The sequence below is a fragment of the Anomaloglossus baeobatrachus genome, chromosome 3 (assembly GCF_048569485.1).
Source record: "Anomaloglossus baeobatrachus isolate aAnoBae1 chromosome 3, aAnoBae1.hap1, whole genome shotgun sequence".
Classification (NCBI taxonomy): Eukaryota; Metazoa; Chordata; class Amphibia; order Anura; family Aromobatidae; genus Anomaloglossus; species Anomaloglossus baeobatrachus.
The window spans coordinates 312,493,891-312,517,682 of record NC_134355.1 but is presented as its reverse complement, the minus strand read 5'-3'; the positions used below and the strand labels follow the sequence as shown (position 1 = coordinate 312,517,682).

General features: G+C 46.2%; 1 protein-coding gene across 2 annotated transcripts in view; it reads left to right on the top strand.

Moving 5' to 3' along the window:
* LOC142295221 (amine sulfotransferase-like) overlaps nucleotides 1–23,792 on the top strand; it is a 119,397-nt gene that overhangs the window by 33,618 nt on the left and 61,987 nt on the right. For both annotated transcript variants that reach the window (XM_075338309.1, XM_075338311.1), the window contains exons 3-4: nucleotides 14,409–14,629; nucleotides 17,935–18,061. In XM_075338309.1, coding sequence (XP_075194424.1) covers nucleotides 14,409–14,629; nucleotides 17,935–18,061 — 348 coding nt within the window. The remainder of the gene's footprint in view (nucleotides 1–14,408; nucleotides 14,630–17,934; nucleotides 18,062–23,792) is intronic.

The following is a 23,792-nucleotide window of genomic DNA, read 5'->3' as shown; positions in this document are numbered from 1 at the left end:
AGCGTCCACTAACAGGAAATTGGGCACACAGGTACAGGGTATAAAGGGGTTAAGTGTCCAAGTGAGCGGGGCCTGTTCTTCGTGTTTCCCAAGCTAGGAGTTAGGTCTCCTTGTGTTCCTGTGAGATACTCACCTCTCTCTCTTCTAGAGCCGATCCTGCTTCGCCATCCGGTCCTGCCGAATCCCGAACCTCGAACGCTGCCTATCTGCCATCCTGACAGTCCGTTCCATCTCTGATCCCTGCGGTGACCCGTCTGCTCGCTCCATCGGTTCCGGACTCCGCCTGACAACCTCTTGGCCTCCGAACCTGAGCTCCGTCACCCGGACTACCATCAGTGACTCCGTGGTCCCAGGGACTTCTGCATTCTCCTCTTGTACACGGACTGTTCTGCTACCTGTAGTGCTCCAGCTACCGGACCCCTTACCATCATCAAGGAGTTCGGCCCAGTGGATCCACCTCCTGGGTCTGCCCGTCCACCTGGCCCTAACAGTAAGAACAGGCCATGGATCCCGCTGAAGCACTAGCAGCCCTGCAGGAGGAACTCACACGCCAGCGTGAGACTCAGACCCGCATGCTGCAATTCATGTCTTCTGTGGACGCCCGCCTGAACACGCTACAGGCGTTGGTTACATCTTCAGCATCTCGGGCTTCCACTAGACAATCCACGGCTCCAGCCCCCGTGGCAGCCTCTTCGGATGCTTCCAGACTTCGTTTGGCCTCACCACCCCGGTACGCCGAAGATCCCAAGACCTGCAGGGGATTCATAAACCAATGCTCCCTCCATTTCACGCAGCTGCCGCATTTGTTTGCCTCCGACCAAGCCAAGGTCGCGTTCATCATGTCCCATCTAGAGGGTGAGGCACTGGCGTGGATGAACCCCTTGTGGGAAAAGGAGGATCCTGTGACCACGAACATCCAGGAGTTCCTGCAGGCATTTCGTGGCACCTTTGACGAGCCCGGCCGCGCCTCCGCGTCTGCCTCATCTCTTCTCCGGTTACGTCAGGGGACTCTGACGGTGGGTCAATACGCCATACGTTTTCGCACCTTGGCTTCGGAACTCGGGTGGAACAATGAGGCTCTAACCACCGCCTTCTGGGAAGGACTCTCGGGTCGAATTAAAGATGAGCTGGCTGGTCGTGACGTACCGTCCACCCTGGATGCCCTGATTACCCTAGCGACTCGAGTGGACATTCGCTTTCAGGAGCGATCCAAAGAGGTGTCCCGTGAGAGACGTCCGGTACGGCATTCCTCTCCTCCGCAGAAGCCCGCCGTACTTCAGTCAACGGCATCTGGTGTCTCCGTCCACGAGCCCATGCAGATCGACCGTGTGCGGCAGTCTGAACAACGCCGAGCAGAGCGGCTCGCCAAGGGCCTCTGCTTCTACTGCGGAGAGGGCACACACCTGCTACGCTCCTGTCCAGAAAGGCCGGGAAACTCCAAAGCCTAGGGTTGGTAGGAGAGGCCACCCTAGGTGCTGGGACTCTCTCAGACCCGGTTACCTGGACTGTGCAAGTGACAACGGGAGAGACGCGGTTCACGGCTGAGGCGTACCTCGATTCTGGGGCAGCAGGCAATTTCATCCAGCAGGCCACGGTGGACAAGTACCAGGTGCCTGTTACTCCACTCGACAAACCCCTCGTGATTGCCTCTGTGGATGGGAGACCCCTCTCTGACACCATCTCGTGGATCACCAGGCCGGTCGAACTGCGTATCGGTGCCCTGCACACCGAGAACATCACTCTCTACGTCCTTCCACACATGTCCCATCAAATCCTGCTGGGACTTCCCTGGTTACGGACACACGAACCATCAGTTAGCTGGGGTACTGGTGAAATCACCTGATGGGGCTCCTCTTGCCACGAGAAGTGTCTGAAGACCATACAACCCATCCGACGACCTCCGGTTCCAGAGTCCCTACCGGGACTGTCCTCGGCCTATTGGTCCTTCGCGGATGTCTTCGACAAAAAGGAATCAGAGGTACTTCCGCCACATCGTCCTTACGATTGTGCCATCGACCTGCTCCCGGGAACTACACCACCTCGAGGACGGATATATCCGCTGTCTCCAGCCGAAACAAGGGCCATGTCTACTTACATCACAGAGAGCCTGGCAAGGGGATTCATTCGGAGATACTCCTCTCCTGCTGGAGCAGGCTTCTTCTTCGTTAAGAAGAAAGAAGGTGACCTACGTCCGTGCATAGACTACCGGGGATTAAACCAAATCACCGTGAAAAACAAGTACCCTCTGCCGCTCATCCCCGAATTGTTTGATCGGCTTAGAGGAGCTCGTGTGTTCACCAAGTTGGATCTTCGGGGTGCCTACAACCTGGTCCGCATCCGCTCGGGGGACGAATGGAAGACCGCGTTCAATACTCGCGATGGGCACTATGAATACTGTGTGATGCCCTTCGGCCTGTGTAACGCACCAGCAGTCTTTCAGGAATTGGTGAACGACGTGTTCCGGGACCTTCTTTACATCTGTGTGGTGGTGTATCTCGATGACATCCTGGTCTTTTCTCCGGACCTCCAGACCCACAGAGAGAACGTGCAGCTGGTACTACGACGACTGAAGGAGAATCGTCTGTACGCCAAGTACGAGAAGTGTGTCATCGAGCAGTCTTCTCTTCCCTTCCTGGGTTACATCATCTCCGATACCGGACTGCAGATGGATCCGAAGAAGGTCTCTTCCATTCTCAACTGGCCCCCTCCTTCTGGACTGAAGGCAATCCAACGCTTTCTGGGATTCGCCAACTATTACCGCCAGTTCATCCCTCACTTCTCTGCTCTGACTGCTTCTCTCTCCGCCTTGACCAAGAAGGGGGCTAATCCAAAGGACTGGTCACCTGCGGCCAACGCCGCATTCGGCTCTCTGAAGCGGGCATTTGCCTCCTCTCCTGTGCTCCACCGTCCGGAGTTAAACCGACAGTTCACCTTGGAGGTGGATGCCTCCTCCTCGGGAGCTGGAGCAGTGCTCATGCAGAAGTCCTCCTCCGGGAAGATGGTGACTTGCGGTTTCTTCTCCAAGAGCTTCTCAGCGCCTGAACGCAACTACACCATCGGTGACCGAGAACTATTGGCAGTCAAACTGGCTCTGGAGGAATGGCGCTACCTTCTGGAAGGAGCAGTGTACCCCGTTATTATTTACACGGACCACAAGAACCTGGAATACCTGCGGTCTGCTCAGCGACTGAACCCACGGCAAGCCAGGTGGTCCTTGTTCTTTGCCAGATTTGATTTCCAGCTCCATTTCCGACCCGCGGACAAGAATGTACGCGCAGATGCCTTGTCCAGGTCTTTCATGCCCATGGAGCAGGAGGAGGAGACATCCCAGCCCATCATCTGTCCTAGTAAGATCATTCCGGTGACTCCTGTCACTCTGGCCCAAATACCGCCCGGGAAGACCTATGTCTCTGAGACTGACAGGCAAAAAGTGTTACACTGGGGCCATGCCTCGAAAATAGCCGGTCATGCTGGTCAGAAGAGAACATGGAATACGATTGTACGTCATTACTGTTGGCCATCCCTTCGCACGGACGTCGCTTCTTTTGTCTCAGCCTGCTCCTCTTGTGCCAGGAATAAGACGCCCAAACACCTGCCATATGGCCGTCTTCTGCCTCTGCCTATACCCTCAGTACCGTGGCAACACATTGCGATGGACTTTATTACGGACTTGCCATTGTCCTCCGGACACACAGTCATATGGGTCGTGGTGGATCGGTTCTCTAAAATGGCTAATTTCGTCCCTATGGCTGGACTGCCCTCTGCCCAGGAACTCGCTGACGCCTATGTACAACACATCTTCCGCTTGCATGGCTTTCCATCACACATTGTGTCTGACAGAGGAACTCAGTTCACCTCCCGCTTCTGGAGGGCTCTCTGCAAACATGGGAGTGACTCTGGACTTTTCTTCAGCCTACCATCCTCAGTCGAACGGCCAAGTGGAACGGGTCAATCAGATCTTGACCTCCTTCTTACGTCACTACGTCAACGCCCATCATGACGACTGGTCCACGCTTCTTCCTTGGGCTGAATTCTCCCATAACCACCACGTCAGTGAGTCCTCCTCCAGCTCTCCCTTCCATGTCGTTTACGGACTTCAGCCTTCCGTCCCATTGCCTGTATCCTCTTCCTCGGATGTCCCTGCTGCTGATGCTGTAGCCCGTGACTTTGCAACGATTTGGGACTCTGTCAAGGCGTCCCTTGGACGTGCTTCCCTGCGGATGAAAAGACACGCAGACAAGAGGCGTCTGGACCCTCCGTGTTTCTCTCCAGGAGATCTCGTCTGGCTTGCTTCCAAGTACGTCCGATTGAAGCTACCATCCTACAAGCTGGGACCTCGCTACATCGGGCCGTTTAAAGTCCTCGGCAAGATCAATGAGGTCTCCTACAAGCTGCAGCTCCCGGCCACGATGAAGATACCCAACTCCTTCCACGTCTCCCTGCTCAAGCCGGTTGTCCTTGGTCCCTTCTCCGCTGCTGCCAGCTCGGCTCCCCCTCCTATTGCTGATGACGACATCTATGCGGTAAGGGATATCGTGGCCATGAAAACTGTATGGGGCCAACAGTTCTTCCTGGTGGACTGGGCAGGGTATGGTCCTGAGGATAGGTCCTGGGAACCCCGGGAGAATGTGGGTACTCCTTTGATCCGTGCCTTCCTGTCCCGGTTGCGGGGAGGGGGGCGTGGGGGGGGTACTGTCACGCTCCCCGGGTCCCCTGCTCTGTTCCCCGGCTCACCTGCCACGCTCCCCGGCTTCCCTGCGTCGCTCCCCGGTTCTTCTGTCCGGTCTCCGCCGCTCCCCGGTCTCCAGCCTCCATTGCTTGCGGTTCCCAGGCGTCCTGGTCCCCGCTCCCGGCGCCCGTCGGCTTCTCAGCCCCAGCCCGGCTCTGCTGCTTCCTCCTCACCGCTCCCTGCCCTGGCTTCTGGCACCCGGGCCTCGCGCATGCGCATTAGGGCGTGCGGTCATTGACCCTTTCTTAAAGGGCCAGCGTCCACTAACAGGAAATTGGGCACACAGGTACAGGGTATAAAGGGGTTAAGTGTCCAAGTGGGCGGGGCCTGTTCTTCGTGTTTCCCAAGCTAGGAGTCAGGTCTCCTTGTGTTCCTGTGAGATACTTACCTCTCTCTCTTCTAGAGCCGATCCTGCTTCGCCATCCGGTCCTGCCGAATCCCGAACCTCGAACGCTGCCTATCTGCCATCCTGACAGTCCGTTCCATCTCTGATCCCTGCGGTGACCCGTCTGCTCGCTCCATCGGTTCCGGACTCCGCCTGACAACATCTTGGCCTCCGAACCTGAGCTCCGTCACCCGGACTACCATCAGTGACTCCGTGGTCCCAGGGACTTCTGCATTCTCCTCTTGTACACGGACTGTTCTGCTACCTGTAGTGCTCCAGCTACCGGACCCCTTACCATCATCAAGGAGTTCGGCCCAGTGGATCCACCTCCTGGGTCTGCCCGTCCACCTGGCCCTAACATATGCCATATATAAATGTGGTGCCCCTGCGGCTCCATTCGCCACAGAGTATTGCACTTCAGTTAAGGTGCGGTATTCGCCTCGGGTAAGGAGAAGGTTAATCACTGGTGTGCCACATTCACACTTTACATACAGCTTAGGAGCTTTCACACTGGGAAGCTAGACTAGGGTAGGCAGGGGGTTAGCCATCACAAAGCATGGGAATTTCTTGGTCACTAGGACAACCACCTGGGGGGCGGGTTCCACTTGGGTAGAAGTAGGAGCAGCTCACAATCTTCAGTCAGTCTTCCCAGGACATAAGTTCTGGCAACACGACACCACAATCTTCTCTTCATCCTTTTCTTTCACAGGGCCTAGGCTTGGAGCGGAACGCTCAGCCCAGGTTCCTTACTGCTGGAGGGGCAACTCTTACAAAGAACCTTTTTCCAAACACCGGTGGCTTCTTCCAACTTATCCGAGGTCGATGGGGCCCATCACATCAGTGAACAGTGCTACTGCGGCAGCAACTGGGTTACTTAAAGAACTGTGAGTAAAGAAACCTGGAACCGCAGAGGCCGACTCAGACTGTTATTACCGGTGCCTCGGCACCAACGGCCACCACCACTACCACTATTCCCCTCGTCATCATCCCCGGGGCCCGCTCCACCTATGGGGAGTGACACCATCCCGGCTGCTATTACCATCTGCCCTGGAGGATGGTGACAGCAGCGGCGGCTAATTCCCTAGCCGCGTATAGCAGGTGGCGTCACGACAAGCATCCACCTCTTAAACCCCCCCCTTTATTGTGGACACCTTAGGGCACGAAACCAGGCAGGGCCACCCTTAACATCCCCTGACCCTCACCGGCCCAGCGACAGGTAAAGGGTATCACCCCCTCTGCCCCCTGGGTGCCACATAAACATTTACCTTCTGATTAAAAAATTCCCCACATGGTATCCCTGAATACAAATATGGACCACACCACCAAATTTATTTTTAAACACTGCAAAGTATTGGCATACAATCCCCTCCAAAAAATTACTATAATTCCATGATAGGATCATAATGAATCTGGGGGTAAGAGAGTACACTATCAGTGCCTTATAATGAATTGTGTAGGGTTGAAGGAGGATCCTATCAGGAATTTATAATGAAATCAGGGTAAGGGAGCACACTATCAAGGACTTAGCATCCTTTCCAACCCACAATTCATTACAGTCCCTGATCACATCTACTCCTATTCCAATTCATTGCACAACATCATATGCCCCTAATCCTCTCTTCCCCCACTCTCCAACATATTACAAGTTCCTGATAGCATCATAATGAATTCAGCTTACTTGTTCCCCTCCCAATTCATTATAAGTCACTGATAGTATCCTAGCCCACCCCCTAAATCATTAAATGTCCCTGACAGCATCAAAATGAATTCGGAGTCATAGACAATACTATCAGGGCCTTATAATGAATTGGAGAGAGGGGGAGATGCTGTAAGGGCCTTTGCATACTCCCCCACTATCAATTAATTATACACAGCACAACAAATAAACACTTTTTGTCTGCTACTTGGCAAAAACCATGTGCGCTATACTAAATCGAATGCGCTGAATCCAAATCTGAAGTTAGTTTTTTTGTAGCACGTCAGGATATTAAGTTATTCCAATTTTTGTGAAAATTAAAATAAGCAATTAATAAAGATACAGAATCGTTATGTCCCACAGTTTCACAACATGTATTATCATTTTTATTGAAAAAGAAGTATAGGTAAATAAACCAAAAAACTTAAAAATCACTTATAGTAGCTTAAGAAATCGCCTTGAACTCAGCAGAGTACTTTTAAAAGTGCTTCAGGCACTTGCTTTTGCGCTTGTGAGTGGTCCTAGTGGCCCGTTGCAAAAACCAGCAGTAATCGCCCATCATGTTGGGGTTAAAGCGACCTGGGTATCTTTTTTCCATAGTAGAAATGTCCTGGTGGAATCTCTCACCATGTTCGTCACTGACATTACCCATATTTGGAGGAAAGAAGTCAAGATGTGAATGTAGGAAATGCATTTTCAATGACATTCGGGCACCATGCATTTCGTATGCTTGAAGCATATTGTCTATTAGTTCAGCATAGTTTTCTGCTCTTTCGTTTCCAAGGAAGTTTTGAACTACTACTATAAATGCATCCCATGCAGTTAGTTCAAGTGGGGTGAGTTCTTTCTTGAAGATTTCATCATGGATTAGTTGGTGGATTTCAGGACCAATAAAGATTCCTGCTTTGAGTTTGGCCTCAGTTTTCAATGCACTAAACTTTTCCTTCAGATACTTAAATCCATTCCCTTGACGATCCATTGCTACTACAAAATTTTTCATTAGTCCTAGTTTAATGTGAAGAGGTGGAAGATAAACTTTAAGTGGATCGACAAGTGATTCGTGTTGAACATTGTGCTTACCAATCTTATGTTCATCTCTATTGGGCCGCCGTTTAATTTTATAATGGTTGTTGTCATCTCGACTGTTCCATAGGCACAGAAAGCACATATGCTTAGTGTAACCTAACTGCAAACCAAGGACTAGTGCAACAACCTTGAGGTCAGCACAAATGTTCCATTGATGTTCTGAATATTTAATCAATTTCAGAATGATCTGCATAGAAGCATAGGTCTCTTTCATTCCAACCGCATGTGCAATGCCTTCAACAATGCCTGAATAGGCGTATGGCCTTTTCTAAGTATAACTCAAAATCTGGACGTGCTGTGCAAATTCTGAGTTCATATTTGGAATCAGCATGTTCAAATTAGTAAAGAACACATGTTTTACCCTCAGTAGCAAAATCATTGTTGTGCTGTGTTATAAATCCCTATGTAATGTCCTCCACACCCCTATTCATTATAAGTCCATGATAGCATCCGCTTTCATCCACCATTTCATTACAAACTGCTGTTTCTCTCTTAGGCTATGTGCCCACATAGCGTATTTTACATGCAGTTACGCTGCGATCTGCACCGCAGCGTAACTGCATGCGTCCTGCGTCCCCTGCACAATCTATGGAGATTGTGCCTAACCGATGCCCACGTGGCGTATTAAAACGCAGCATGTCACTTCTTTCATGCGCTTTGCATGCAGCCCCCGCTCTGTCTATGGGATGGGCTGCATGCAGAGTGCATGAAATCGGCTTTTCAGTGCGCACTTTTTCTGCAGCGATTTGAAGCGCACGTGTGCTGTTCAAATCGCTGCAGAAATTTCTGCAGGGACAGAACGCAACATGGGCACATAGCCTTGCTCCAATATGCCCCCAATGTCATCTCCATTGTGCATTAAAAATCAAAATCAATCATCTCTCCTGACTTTCCGACTGCAGCATTGATTCTTTCCTCTTCTTACTTAGGTACTTTTTTAATGGTGCAGATAGTGTGGTGACGTCATTACACAACACACACCTGTGTCATTAATAAAGTGCAGGGCAGGAAGCTGAGGACGGTTTCCTGTGGCTCCGCTGTCATTGTCTACTGTAGGCAGCGGAGCTGCAGGAATACCCGCTGCCCAACACACCTGTCATGTTGAGGGCAATCTTACCATGGGCCCTACCAAGCATGGGGTTTTGACCGACAGGCTAGATTGCTCTCATTATAGGCCACCCTTCCAAGGGCTCCCCCTTCACCTCTGGGCTCCAGTGCAGCTGCACTGGCAGTATGCATGCTGCTGATTAATGATGGTTTTTGACCTATATAACCTATAATACAAAAACTGTGAGTATAACCATAAATTGTCTATATAATAATGATGACTGTTTTATTGTTTTATCATTTTGATATTTTATATTTTAACACATTGGTCTTAAACGTCCCCAAATTGATAACATACTTCTGTGTATATTGTATGTTTTCTTATTTATTGCAAAGTGTGACCCTAGTTGGTCGATTCTGATGCTCCCCTGATGGAAGGACCATAGATGAATTACTGCTAAGTGAGTTTATTTGAAATAATCTTCAGTCTTTGAACATATTTGATCAGTCAAGTGGAACTGTGAAACATGCCAGCTGTCATTTAATTTCATTTGCTTTGAATTGTCTGTTGCCTACCCATCCTTTCTCCATCTCCCTGTTCTCGCCAAACAAAAACCCCTTGAAGTCACCACGGAGTCGTCCATACTATGTGTTGCATGCCTGGCCTCTGTGTAACATTATCTCCAACTCTTCCTTTCATGGGGGAACTGGGGTTAAAGTTCTCTATAAGAAATGTTGTATAAAGAAATTAATCAGTCCAGAATTTTTTAAAATTCTCCACCAAATCTCCACCAAAGCTAAAACATTAGACTCTTCCTAGATAATCCTCATATGTTCAAGAGGAACTCACTAACCCAACTGTACAGACAAAACAGTCCATATTAGAGTACTATTGCATGTCTTTAACTCTTTTTCTCACACCAGCAGCGTGTTCCTCAGGCTCATGCCTGAAACCAATCTTCTTATCCTTATCTTTATGTTTTTATTCTTCTGAGTGAGCAAAGTACTAAAGTGCAGGCCATCCTGTCATGTAGAGAAAAAATATTAGTCACAAATAATCACAAAGCTTGTATTAAAAAAACACTTCCAATATTATAATTATATATATATAAATTATATTATATTATATTTTATTATATACATATATATATATATATATATATATATATATATTTTAATTCAACCCTTGATTCCACTGTCACCAGTTTACGGTGAGAGGCCTTAAACCTTCAATGGGCATTTTAAGTTGATGCCCCACTGATGACTGTGCTTAACTATATTGCTAGAATTTCAAACCTATGTAAATAAGAAAATGTGTTAAAGTTTGGACATTCACAACTATGGCATATATTCAACTGGTGGCAGCCAAGGGCCAAGGAGGTTTGACCAAACTTGAACAGTGCTCTTAGATTTTTACTGCCATATTAAAGAGGGTAGTTGAGCAATCAAGTAGCTTTTTTTTCAACACAATACTATTTCAACACTTTTAATCATAACTTTATGTAGAAACTCTTTTTACTGATTTAGAAAGGTTGTCCTCTCTACCATAACCATGTACCATAACTTTTTTAATTTCCTAAACCTTGCTATAATGTGCCTCTCGTTACATCCATTATGTTATTTTAGCAATATTACCTTTTATATTGCTCTACCAGCACTTTCTCATTGCTGAATGCAGCTCTTATGGGGTTAATGGACAACTTTCTCTCTCCTGACTCCTGTGTTTTATTATTACAAGTTCCATCATGCATTGCAGTGGCCTTTAAGTCGGCACCTTTCCACACGGACTCAAAACTCCACCAAACCCCTCCCTCCTTTATTCTCAATCTGCTACATCTGTAACACAGTTTTGACAAGTACAATGTGTGTGGGATTACGTAATTAGGGTTAACAGGAAAATTCAATAAAATCCCTTAAAATCTAAATTTTATTTATTATTAAATTAAAACCACCCAGGTGAACAAAACACCATAGGAAACAAAAATTAATCAAAGGGTAATAATACACAGGGACTACAAACAGGGCCACGGATATAATAGACAGCGGGTAGCAGTAGAAGCAGAAAAATAGTTATATATATGCAAACACAGACCCTTGATTGGGGCTGTGAATAAAAATAGCCCTATTGATACCCTAGGGCTCGCTCCTACCTTTCAGTGGAGGGTATGACACCCTAAATTAGCCTTGGGCCCCCATTCCTCATCTACTCACCCTACTGTGCCCTGGTTTAGCCCTATATCAGGTATAATATAGTACAAAGAAACCTGAAATCCACAGTGGGCACAAGGGAGGAGGAAAAAAAACCCCAAACAATTCTCTCCAACCGAGTGCCCTATAAAGAACTAAGGTCAATGTTATAATAAACAAACCAGTGCACAACCTTATACACAAAGCCCTTGTGGGCTAATGTGACTGAACAGACCAAAGATATAGAAAAAAGGGAACAACGCATGCTGAAGTCCCCAAGTCAAAAGCAGGATTTAGCAAATTGTGCATAATGATAGTAAATACATACTGCTACAAAAGTACACTTTCCTTAATTTTCGGTGCAAATATGCACGGCTTCAACGCGTTTCCCTGCCCACAACAGATCATCAGGAGATCCAGGGGAAAAGGAAGAAAAGGTCCAGGTATCCTCAATGGTCGACGACCATTTGCCCGGTCACTAACATTTTGTTAGAGCCAGGTGGACGGGCAGACCCAGGAGGTGGATCCACTGGGCCGAACTCCTTGATGAAGGTAAGGGGTCCGGTAGCTGGAGCACTACGGGTAGCAGGACAGACCGTGCACAAGAGTAGAATGGAGAAGTCCCTGGGACCACGGAGTCACTGATGATAGTCCGGGTGACGGAGCTCAGGTTCGGAAGCCGAGGTGTTGTCAGGCGGAGTCCGGAACCGATGGAGCGAGAGGACGGGTCACCACAGGGATCAGAGATGGAACGGACTGACGGGGTGGCAGATAGTCAGCGTTCGGGGTTCGAGATTCGGCAGGACCGGATGGCGAGGCAGGATCGGCTCTAGAAGAGAGAGAGGTGAGTATATCACAGGAACACAAGGAGACCTGACTCCTAGCTTGGGAAACACGAAGAACAGGCCCCGCCCACTTGGACACTAACCCCTTTTATACCCTGTACCTGTGTGCTCAATTTCCTGTCAGTGGACGCTGGCCCCTTAAGAAAGGGTCAATGACCGCGCGCGCGCCCTAACGCGCATGCGGGAGGCCCGGGTGCCAGAAGCCAGGGCAGGGAGCGGTGAGGAGGAAGCAGGAGAGCCGGGCTGGGGCTGAGTAGCCGACGGGCGCCGGGAGCGGGGACCAGGACGCCTGGGGACCGCAGGCAATGGAGGCTGGAGACCGGGGAGCGGCGGACGCCGGACAGAGGAACCGGGGAGCGACGCAGGGAAGCCGGGGAGCGTGGCAGGTGAGCCGGGGAGCAGAGCAGGGGACCCGGGGAGCGTGACACATTTCATCATTATAATCCACCTTCAATAACCAACCGTCTACGGGCATCTTTTTGTGCTCTGCACTGACGCGTCATCTCTGCTACATCACAGTAGGCCATTTGGAGACTTTAAGGCTTGAAAGACACCATCCAGACATTGCATATGGTCAGGTCTGATGTGTGGGTTTTCCATAGGACTCTGCTTGCAGCTTGAAGTCTTTATCATGGGTCCTGGAGAGTGGGTTATGTAGTTGCTGATGTTTGCACGAGTAAACAGAGTCTAAAGGCCGCTTTACACGCTATAATTTATCTGACGATATGTCGTCGGGGTCACGGTTTTCGTGACGCACTTCCGTCATCGTTAGTGACGTCGTTGCATGTGACACCTACGTGCGTCTCCGAACGATCGCAAATAGGGTGAAAATCGTTGATCGTTGACACGTCGTTCAGTTTGAAAATATTGTTAATCGTTTGGAACGCAGCAGACATATTGCTACGTTTGACACCCTGCCAACAATGAACAACATCCACACGACCGCCTTGGTCAAACAATATATCGCTGAATGATGTAGCGTCATTTGTGAGATGTGTACGTGAGACCGCTACAAAACGACCTATGAGCGATCTCGGCAAATCGTAACAACGATCTGGGCATGTCACATTGCTAACAAGCGATATCGTTGTGTGTAAAGCAGCCTTTAGTGATTGCAGTCTTCCTAGTCCCCTGGTGAAGACTAATGTCCTGTTATCCACAATATGCTAGCGTCACACTTTTGCGTGATTTGCTCAAGTATCAGATTACATCACCCAGAAAGGCTGTCTGCTCTCCATAGAAATACATGAAGCTGCACATTCCTGTCAGAAGAGCCAGTGGATGGTCCAGGTGATGCCATGTCAACCTATTGTGAGTCACAAGCAAGTGTGACTCCAGCCTAATGCGCCAATCTGCATTACACTGACTTGTTTCAATCCCATTCAGCACACAAAGGAGATCAAGCTTGGGGTAGTTAGGACACTGTGGAGAGGATTGAGGAGTTGTTAACTACCTGAGCTGGATACTTGCACTATGGTTGTGGTATCCATCCTTGTGTCAAGCCATTCATGAGCAATAGACAAGGCCAGAAGTGTCTTACCTGGGTCAAGTAGAAAAAGAACTGGACTGTTGCTCAGTGGTCCAAAGTGTTTTCGTGTTAAAGTAAGTATTATATTTCATTTGGAAATCAAGGTCCCAGAGTCTGGAGGAAGAGTGAAGAGGCAGATAATCCAAGAAACACTAGATCCAACAATGTAGACAACCCAAAGGCTGCTAACAAAGCAACCTGGGCTTCCATAACACCTCAGCAGTTCCACAGGCTGATCGCCTCCATGCCACACTGAGGCAGGAATTCTTTCAAAAGGAGCCCCGCCTAAGTATTGAGTGCATTTACTGTACACACTTTTTAGTAGGCACCAACTTTTCTGAGTTTAAAAAAAATTTTTAGTTGATCTTATATAATATTCTAATTTTCTGAGATAATGACGTTTGGATTTTCATTGTTTATAAACCATAATCATCAACATTAACAGAAATAAACACTTGAAATAGATCACTCTGTGTGTAATGACTCTATATAATGTGTTTCCCTTTTTGTATTGAATTACTGAAATAAATTACCTTTCTGATGATATTTTAATTTATTGAGATGCACTTGTATATGTGTTATGATGTTAATATGCTTGTGAGCATGAATGTACTATGTATGTCCAGTCAAAACGTGTTAATTCATATTTAATGTGTTAAAATGTGCATATAATATGAGTACATTACTAATGGGTATTTTCTTGTTAATGTGCATTTGAATATACTGTATGGAGTGGGACATTATAGAGGGGTCCAGACACAAGTCATGCACAGGGCCCAGTGTCTGCCCACGAGTTTTAGTGTTATTGGAATTTAGAGATCTAATTTCATATTTAATATATAAACAATTTCTTTTATGATCTTGAGTCCATAACATTTGTAAATTAACTCTATTCTTATTACCAGGGACTATTTGGACACAGCAGATTCTAAGTTTAATATACAGTGAAGGGTACAGAAATGGAACAGAACAAATAGAAACCTCTGAAAAAGTACCTTGGATTGAATTTCAAGCTGTCAGTAAGGATGGGAATACTGACCCTCAAAGTCGTCCCTCTCCTCGCTTGTTTGCATCACATTTGTCATATAGGTTTGTGCCACGTGAACTAAAAAACAAGAAAGCAAAGGTAAGAGAAGCTAAAGGCAGCGTTACACGCTACGATCTATCTGACGATATGTCGGCGGGGTCATGGTTTTCAGAACGCACATCCGGCATCGTTAGCTACGTCGTTGCGTGTTATACCTACGTGCGACTCCGAACGATCGCAAATAGGTTGAAAATGGTTGATCGCTAACACATCGTTCATTTTCAAAATATTGCTCGTCGTTTGGATCGCAGCAGACATATTGGCACGTTTGACACCCTGCAAACAACGAACAACATCCACACAACCGCCTTGGTCAAACAATATATCGTTGAACGATTTGGGATTTGGCGTCACTTGTGAGATCGTTACTTGTGACTGCTAATAAACGAGCTATGAGCGATCTTGGCAAATCATAACTATGATCTGGGAGTGTCACATCGCTAATGGGATCATCAAACAAATTGTAGCATGTAAAGCGGCCTTAACTCAGATAAGAACTGATAGATTCGATGCAAAAACATTAATTATTTTTAACATTTCTGTTTCCTTTAATCCTAGTTCGATATAACTAATAAATTGTTTAATCCAACTAATCACCTCAACTAAAAATGGTAACTCTTTTATGCCTGGCAAACAAATTAGATAGGCCCCCCCATACACACACCCACAAGTTTAGCAATCCAAGCGAATACTTGACTGGCAATGGCTTAGGTCCTGTAAAACAAAAGAATAAGGCAATCTGAATTTCATCTGGCACATCTTTTTCCTCCCATTGCGCATTGATAGAAGAGTTAGGGGCCCCATACACATAATATTGATAGTTGGTCTCAGCAAAATCAAAGGCTTTGGGCAACTTTGTTCCAATGTCTATGAACAAGTTAACAGTTTCCTCTTTTGCTAGTGAAGTGTCAGGGCTGTACTGGCCATCTGGGAATTGCCAGATGGGCTGGTACCTATCCTGGGCTGCACTGACACTTGGAATCTCCCGATATCTTCAGCAAGTCAGGGTGGAGAATGGAGGGTGTATGCTAAGTGCTGGCTCACAGGATTCTGCAATACATTATGGAACTTGTAGTAATAGCACATAGTAAGCCGGGGAGGGAAAATGTTCAATGTAAACATCAGAGCTGGGTTTTTTTTTCGACACACTACATTTGAAAAAATTGTTTTTACCCAGTGAGAGTCATTCAGAGACTGCAAGAGACTTTCACTAGGGTGCAGGCTCCCATCATTCATCAAAACAAGCCTATGCTTTGTATTCAATGTTTCACGAATGACACATCTGAGTACCCACAATACTTAGCCGTGTAATGAGAGTACCAAATCACCATGATGCTCGATCAAGTATTGAGCCGTGGCGAGCTTGCTCACTCATCAATAGTCCTTAGTTATAAGGCCTGAAATTAAAGAGTAAGGCAAAGAGAAAACAGATAGTATCTCCCTAATGTAGCTCAATGTCTGTATGAAGGATATGAACGAAGAGTATGTAGGTGCCTATTGCACTGTGAGTGGACGTGTTGGTGCATTGGGAGGATGTAAGATTTTGGGAATGATGTGTATTACTTCAATGGGGCATACAAACAGCGCAAATGAGGGAGTGAGAGATGGGCTGAACACCATGTCATCAGTAGAGATGAGCGATGTTCGAGCTTCGAGGTTCGCCAATTTCATGTTCGAGTGATTTTGGGGGGTGTTCGAGCTCGAACTCGAGCTTTTTGCTAAAAGCTCGACAGACCTTCTTAAACAGTACGTGGTTCCTTACTTGTGTTCATCACTCAATAAGCCAGCAATATTTAAGCAGGACAATATCCCTGTCACACAGCAAAATGGGTAAAGTAGTTCCTTGAAACAGAAAACATTGAAATAATGAAATGGCCAACCTAGAGACTAGAGTTGAGTGATGTTTGAGGTTCGCCAATTTCATGTTCGAGTGATTTTAGGTTTTGGGGGGTTATCGAACTCGAACTCGAGCTTTTTGCTAAAAGCTCGACAGTTCGAGTTAGGTTCGAGAACGGTTCAATCAACAAAAACGTGTTTTTTCACAGTAAAGCTATGTGCACACGTTGCTATCTTTAGCTTTCTGGGCCCCTCTGCTGCGAATTCCAGTCCGCAGCCGTCACAGAAAATGGCGCTTTCATAGAAACGCCATTATCTGGCTCTGTATCCAACTCTTCCAGCTGCCCTGGTGATGAGTGTCTTCCTGGGTAATAATGAGTTAATACTAGCTTTGTTTTACTAGCTAGTATTAAGTCGGAGATTCTTTATGTCTGGCAAGTTTGACCCGGCCATTAAGAATCTCCAATAAAGGGTTAAAAAAAAAGACACCACACAGAGAAAAAATACTTTAATAGAAATAAATACACAGACACACTTAGAGACTCCATGATCATTACTCCCTCGCATCCCTCCATGATCCATGGTCTTCTGTCTTCTTTCTCCTTCAACCCATGCAGCTCTGCTACATCCGACAGCACTGCATGGGAGGAAGACGCTGCTGCTTCCCGTGCAGTCTATATCAGTCAGTGAGTGAGCAGCAGCTGCGTGCTGTAAGCGGTGACGTCACCGCTGACAGGCGCGTTGCTATAGGAATGGTGATCTCCCTTATTGAATGGCTGTGGCAGCCGGTGAATTATTGAATGGGGAAGCAGAACGGAGAGCCGACCATGTGCCAGAGCATCTCGCCGGTACACGGGGATGCACAAACAAGCACCGTGTACCGGAGAGATGCACTGACAGGACCTAGCAATGATGTCTAGCCATGTGACTAGTCTGTAGCCAATGAGATAATAGGCACGTGGCTGGTCACATGCTTTTTTGACGTCACGGAAGGTCCTATCATCAGTGCTGGTTACCCGGAGGATGCAGCGATTATCAGAAGGAAAAGCGGCGGGAGACAGAGTGCAGGATGCGTCGCAGGGACCTGTAAGTGTAATGGCAATGTTTATTAACTGTATGTGTACATTTATAATGTGTTTTTATGTGTTTGTGTTTGCCTGCCATTGTTTTCAATGGGGTTCGAGAAGTTCGTCGAACCGAACTCGAACGTGACCTCCGTTCGACGAACCGAACTCGAGCCTCTAGAGGCACGCTTACCTTTGGGCATGTTGGTACAGGCAAGGATGTATCACATCTTTGGGGCGTGCCCTCAGTGTATGAATGAGATAGAGATAGGCCCTACGTCACAATGGGAGTGTCTATGCACAGAAACTATTACAGCATGACGTGTATAATATTCAGAGGAGTGTGTCTCTATGAGAACGAGAAAACGGGAAAACGTAAAATAGATAAAGGATGATGATGATTTGTAAGTGTAGAATTTATTTTTCTATTTTTTTTTATTACAGATTATTTATGTGATGAGAAATCCAAAGGATGTAATAAAATCTCTATATCATTTTGAAGCCATGGCAGCCTATGCAGAAACCTCTCCAAATTTTGACCACTTCTTTCAAAAGTTTTTAGATGGTGATGGTAAGTGTTAATATTTATGAATTCCCAGATACACAGGAGAGATAAGTTTCTGTTTTTTATTATTATTATTATTATTATTATTATTAATAAACATAAAAGTGCGAGATAAAAAATTTAAAAAAAAAAAAAAAAGTTATTCAAAGGCCTGCGACACACATCCTTGCCCCCGGTACGTGTTTGGTACGTTTTTGCACGTACCGGCGGCACGGAGACACGTTGGCAAATGTTACCCTATGGTAGAACTCACACACACGTAAAACCACATGGAACGTGTGTCCGTGTGTGCGTTTTTCCACACGGCTGACATGTCCGTTTTTAGCCGTCAGCACGGAGGCATGGACCCACTTAAGTCAATGGGTCCGTGCCTGCACGGACGGCACATGTAGCATGTCCGTGTGCAGCTTGTACCGTCCATGTGCGTTTTTAAACGAGCGATGTCGGGCTTTTTTTTCTTTTTGGTAAGCTTTTTTTTCTTTTTGGTAAATGTCAGTCTACTTACCTTTTTTTCTGCTGTTCTCAGTCATCATCCCTTTGGCGCTTGGTCTGTATCTTCCCCTGTCGCATACTCACCGATCCCGATCATCAGCGCGGCGAAAAACAGCTGTGCCAAAGATACGCGGCTTCAATTAATTTGAAAAAGCTGGCCGCTCATTAATCAATCTACTATTCCCTGCTTCCCCCGCCCACAGGCGCCTATGATTGGTTGCAGTTAGACACGCCCACACGCTGAGTGACAGCTGTCTCACTGCAACCAATCACAGCCGCCGGTAGGCGGGTATATACTGTGCAGTTAAATAAATAATTAATTAATTAATTAATTTAAAAAAACGACGTGCGGTCCCCCCCAATTTTGATACCAGCCAGGGTAAAGCCATACGGCTGAAGGCTGGTATTCTCAGGATGGGGAGCTCCACGTTATGGGGAGCCCCACAGCCTAAAAATAGTAGCCAGCAGCCGCCCAGAATTGCCGCATCCATTAGATGCGATAGTTCCGGAACTGTACCCGGCTCATCCCAAATTGCCCTGGTGTGTTGGCAATCGGGGTAATAAGGAGTTAATGGTAGCAACCCATAGCTGCCACTAAGTCCAAGATTAATCACGGCAGGCATCTCCCCGAGATACCTTCCATGAGTAATTTGTAAGTTAAAGTAATTAAACACATACACCTGTAAAAATCCTTTATTTGCAATAGTAATCACTAACAAATACCCTTGTTCACCACTTTATGAAGCCCCAAAAACCCATCCATGGCCGGCGTAATCCACGGAGGTCCCGCGTCGCTTCCAGCTCTGCTACATGAAGGTGACAGGAGCTGCAGAAGAACACCGCCGCTTCTGTCAGCTCCACGCAGCAACTGAGGTGAGTAGCACGATCAGCGATGGCGTCACTCAAGTAACTCGCGGCCACCGCTGGATCCTCCAACTGTGAAAGCAAGTCGCCCAAGTGACAGCGATGAAGTCACAGGTGAGTTGCGGTCTTGGGGGGAGGACTCCAGCTGGCCGCGGGTAGCCTGAGTGACGGCAGCGCTAATCGCGCTGCTCACTTCAGTCACTCAGGGGATTAGCGGTCACCGGAGAGTCCATCACGGGTGACCGCTAATCAGTACACGACACCCAGACAGAGCTGCGGTATAACAATTAAGTCGGGTGACGTTTACCAGAGTTCATTCTCATCGCGCGACTCTGTCTGCTGACAGCCGACATGTATCAACAACATTGAGCATCACACACGGATCATTTCACACGGACATTACACGTACGCATACACAGCCATTCCACACGCACACACGGCAAGCATACGCCATCACACAGTCACACGCCCATAAAAAACTGAACACGGACCCGAAAAAACGGAACGGGAGACATGTACGTTTTTTATACGGAAGTGTGTTTTAGGCCAGACATAAAGTAAAGGCTACAGCTGATTGTTGGCTGCTGATTGGGTGTAGTTGGCACATGACTCCACATGATACCATTCATCAGATGTCAAAGCCAGGAGGATCACAGTGCAAAGAAGCAATGCCAGTTTGGTAGGTGAGATTTTTTCTCACTCCATCCTGGACCTATTATTAGGTATTAGAAACTATTGTTAAATACAATATTTGTTGACATTAAACATTTCATTTAAAAAAAAAAAAGTGCTACAATATAATACCAAGTATTGGTTAGATAACATAGAAACTAAGCAATAATATAATTTTCTAAGTACTTCTTTTAAATAATACAGTCATACAGTTGCCAAATAACATTATCACTATATTGTTATGACAAAACTAATACACTATATGCAGAATTATTAGGCAAATTAGTATTTCACCCATATAACAATTTCTAGACATTTTCCAACTCCAAGCTGGATAAACTTATGCTTACTGGTTTGAAGCATTTCAGGTAATGTGTATTTGTGTAATGAAGGAGGGCATAGTCCAGTAACATACCCACTTAGGGAAGGGGAGGGCAGAGGGTTAGATTGACCTGTTCCAATGATCATATGGACCTACCGGACTTCAGAGTCCCAGCTTGGTCATGTTGTCGTGCAGTGTTGGGACTTTGACGTGCTGTGCATGCGAAGACAGTGAGATGATCTGCCCGTGCTGGACTCATCAGGACCCTGGATCCTAACTTAGGTGAGTGTATGATGTTTTTTATTCTTATTGGTTTTTATGCACAACGGGGAACTTATGTACCAAGAAGGGGTCATATATACCAGAAAGGGGACATACTGTATATACCAGGATGGGGAACCTATATACTAGGAAGGGGACAAGGTTGGGGACAGATATATCATGAAAGAGTCATATATAACTAGCATTGTGACATATTTACCAGAATGTGAACATATATACCAAAATTGATGACAGATATACCAGGATGGGCACAGGATGGAGACAGAGAAATCAGAATGTGGGACATATATACTAGGAGAGTCCCAGAATGGGGGACATATATACCAGGATGAGCCCAGGATGTGGGATATATACACCAGGATCAGATACATATATAGCAGGATGGAGACATATATACTAGGATGTGGACATACATACCAGAATAGGGACATATATACCTGGATGAGAGGACATATATACCTAAATGGGGGACATATATTCCTGGATGGGGGACATATATACAAGGATGGGCCCAGGATAAGAGACATTAGTTCAGGATGGGGGACATACAGTATATACCAGCATGAGGAACAGATATACCATGATGGGCCTAGGATAAGGGACATTAGTACAGGATGAGGGACATACACTATATAACAGTATGGTCCCAGAATGGAGGACAGTATTTTCCAAAGATGTGGGACATATATACTAGGATGAATGACATACCACAATGGGGAACATATATACCATGATGGGGCTAGGATAAGGGATATTAGTACAGGATGGGGGACATTACTATATAATGAAGGGGGAGCAACACATGTTTTTATACTGTAGGATTTAGAAAGTTACAAGCAGCCATTTATCTGACCAACATGCAAGGGGGTGAGAATGGTGTGGTCTAAAGATATCAACCCCCTTTATGAAGGTGTGCAGAATTATTAGGTAACTTATTTTCCTCATGCAAAATGTGCCGAAAGAGATTTTCTCTTTGAAAAGTAAAAAATTAATACAAGTCTTACAGATGTAAACAGCACTATTGAGATTGCTAATATATTGGGTCATGATTAGTGATGCGTGGGCCAGTGGATTTTCTGGTTTGCCGAATCAGCACAAACTAAACAAAAAAAAATCGGGTTTGGCAAGCGAACTTGACATCGAACTTGACCCTGAACAACCAACCCTATATAGGTCAAGGGGGACGAGATGTTTGGGGCTGTAAAATGGCCATAGTAAGCACTAGGGGGCTGTAATTGGAAGTTAAATGATAGTAAGAGCAGGATAATTATACATACCGTGTTTCCTGGAGGATCACACTGCAGTTAGACTCTCTTCCAGGCTTGCTTATCAAAGTTCATCAATATTTACTGCTGCTCCCACCCATCCTCAGTGCCAGTGTCTGATTGGTTGCAGACTGCTATACATGACCCCCACCCTGTGTCTGCATCTGTGATTGGTTGCAGTTAATTTTCTGTATAAATATGTAAAAATAAATAAATAATAATAAAAAAAATTACGCAGGCTCCCGCCCTATTTTGTTAGCCAGCGCAGGTAAACCAACAACTGCAAGGCTGCTGCCCACACCTATAAGCTTTACCGTGGCTGGATATCAAAATAAAAAGGAAAAACACAAAGGGTCCTATTTTTGATATCCAGACACGGAAAAGCAGACAGATGGGGGTTGGTATTATCAGGATGGGAGGAGCCATGGATATTGCCCCACCAGCCTAAAAATACTAGCCTGCAGCTGCCCAGAATTGTATCTATTAGATGTGACAATTCTAGCGCTTTACCTAACTCATCCCGATTTGCCCTGGTGCAGTGGTAATTGAGGTAATATAAGGGGTTAGTGACAGCTCACAGCTACCACTAAGCCCTAGATTAGTAATGGATAGGAGTTTACAAAACCTCCCCCATTACTGATCCTGTAAGACAAAAGAAATGAAACACAAACACTGAAAAATCCTTTATTTGAAATAAAATACACACACCCTCTTTCACCCCTTTATTAACCACCAAACACCCTTACAGATCTGACTTAATCCATATGATGTCCCATGATGATCCCAGCTCTGCTACATACTGAGAATGCAGCATGCAGGCACTGACTTAGCCGCAGCTGTGAGCGGTGACATCACTGAGTTTACCTGCGGTCACAGCTGGAGGTTCCAATGATCGCCCACCTGTAACTGCAAGTAAACTCACTTCAGGGGAACTCATTGAACTCAGTGACCTCACCTTAGGTGAACTCATTGATTTCAATGAGACCTGCATCTCCTGGCAGAAAACTACATTTTGTTGCTAAGAGATGCAGATTTGGTGCTGGAATTTATACACAAATTTCTTGCACCAAATTTTCATCTTGTGCCAAAAAAAACATCTAAACGTGATGATGTTATTTTGATGCCCTTTTTTTGCCAGGAGATGCACATTTGGTGCAGGGATGTCTGCAACCAAGTACTCAATGTACACACATTGCCTAATCCAGTAATCCGGCATGGAATTCAATGACTTCACCTGAGGTGACTGAGTTCAATGAGTTCAACTCAGGTCAGTTCACCTGACGTGACAGCTGTGGTACCATTGGATCCTTTAGCTTTGACCTCAGGTGAAGTCAGTGACATCACCAGTCACAGCTGCGGCTCTGTCAGTGTGTCCCTTACAGTCGCAGTGAGCGGTCATGTTTTCTAATGTGACTTCACACAATCGTGTGGATTACGTCGGACCTGCAGGGATGTTTTTTGGGGTTAAAAAGTTGGTGAAAGTGTGTGTTTTTGTTGGTTTTTAAATCAAGAATTTTTCTCTTGTATTTGTTTATTCCTTTTGACTTACAGGATTAGTAATGAGGGCCTTATATACCCCTAGCCATTACTAATTCAGGGCTTGATAAAACCTGACAAATCACAGATGACAGCTCACACTTACTTCAAGCAGTGGTACAGTAAAAAATTATCTTTCAAAAAACATGATTTTTATGCAGGGTAATGCTCCATTACATGCATCAAAGTCTTCATTGCTTGGCTAATTAGTAAAGGCCTTAAAGATTCAATAATAATGTCATAGCCCTTTCTCACCTGACCTGCAGTAAATCCTATGGAGAACTTTTTAGCCTTTCTTAAAAAA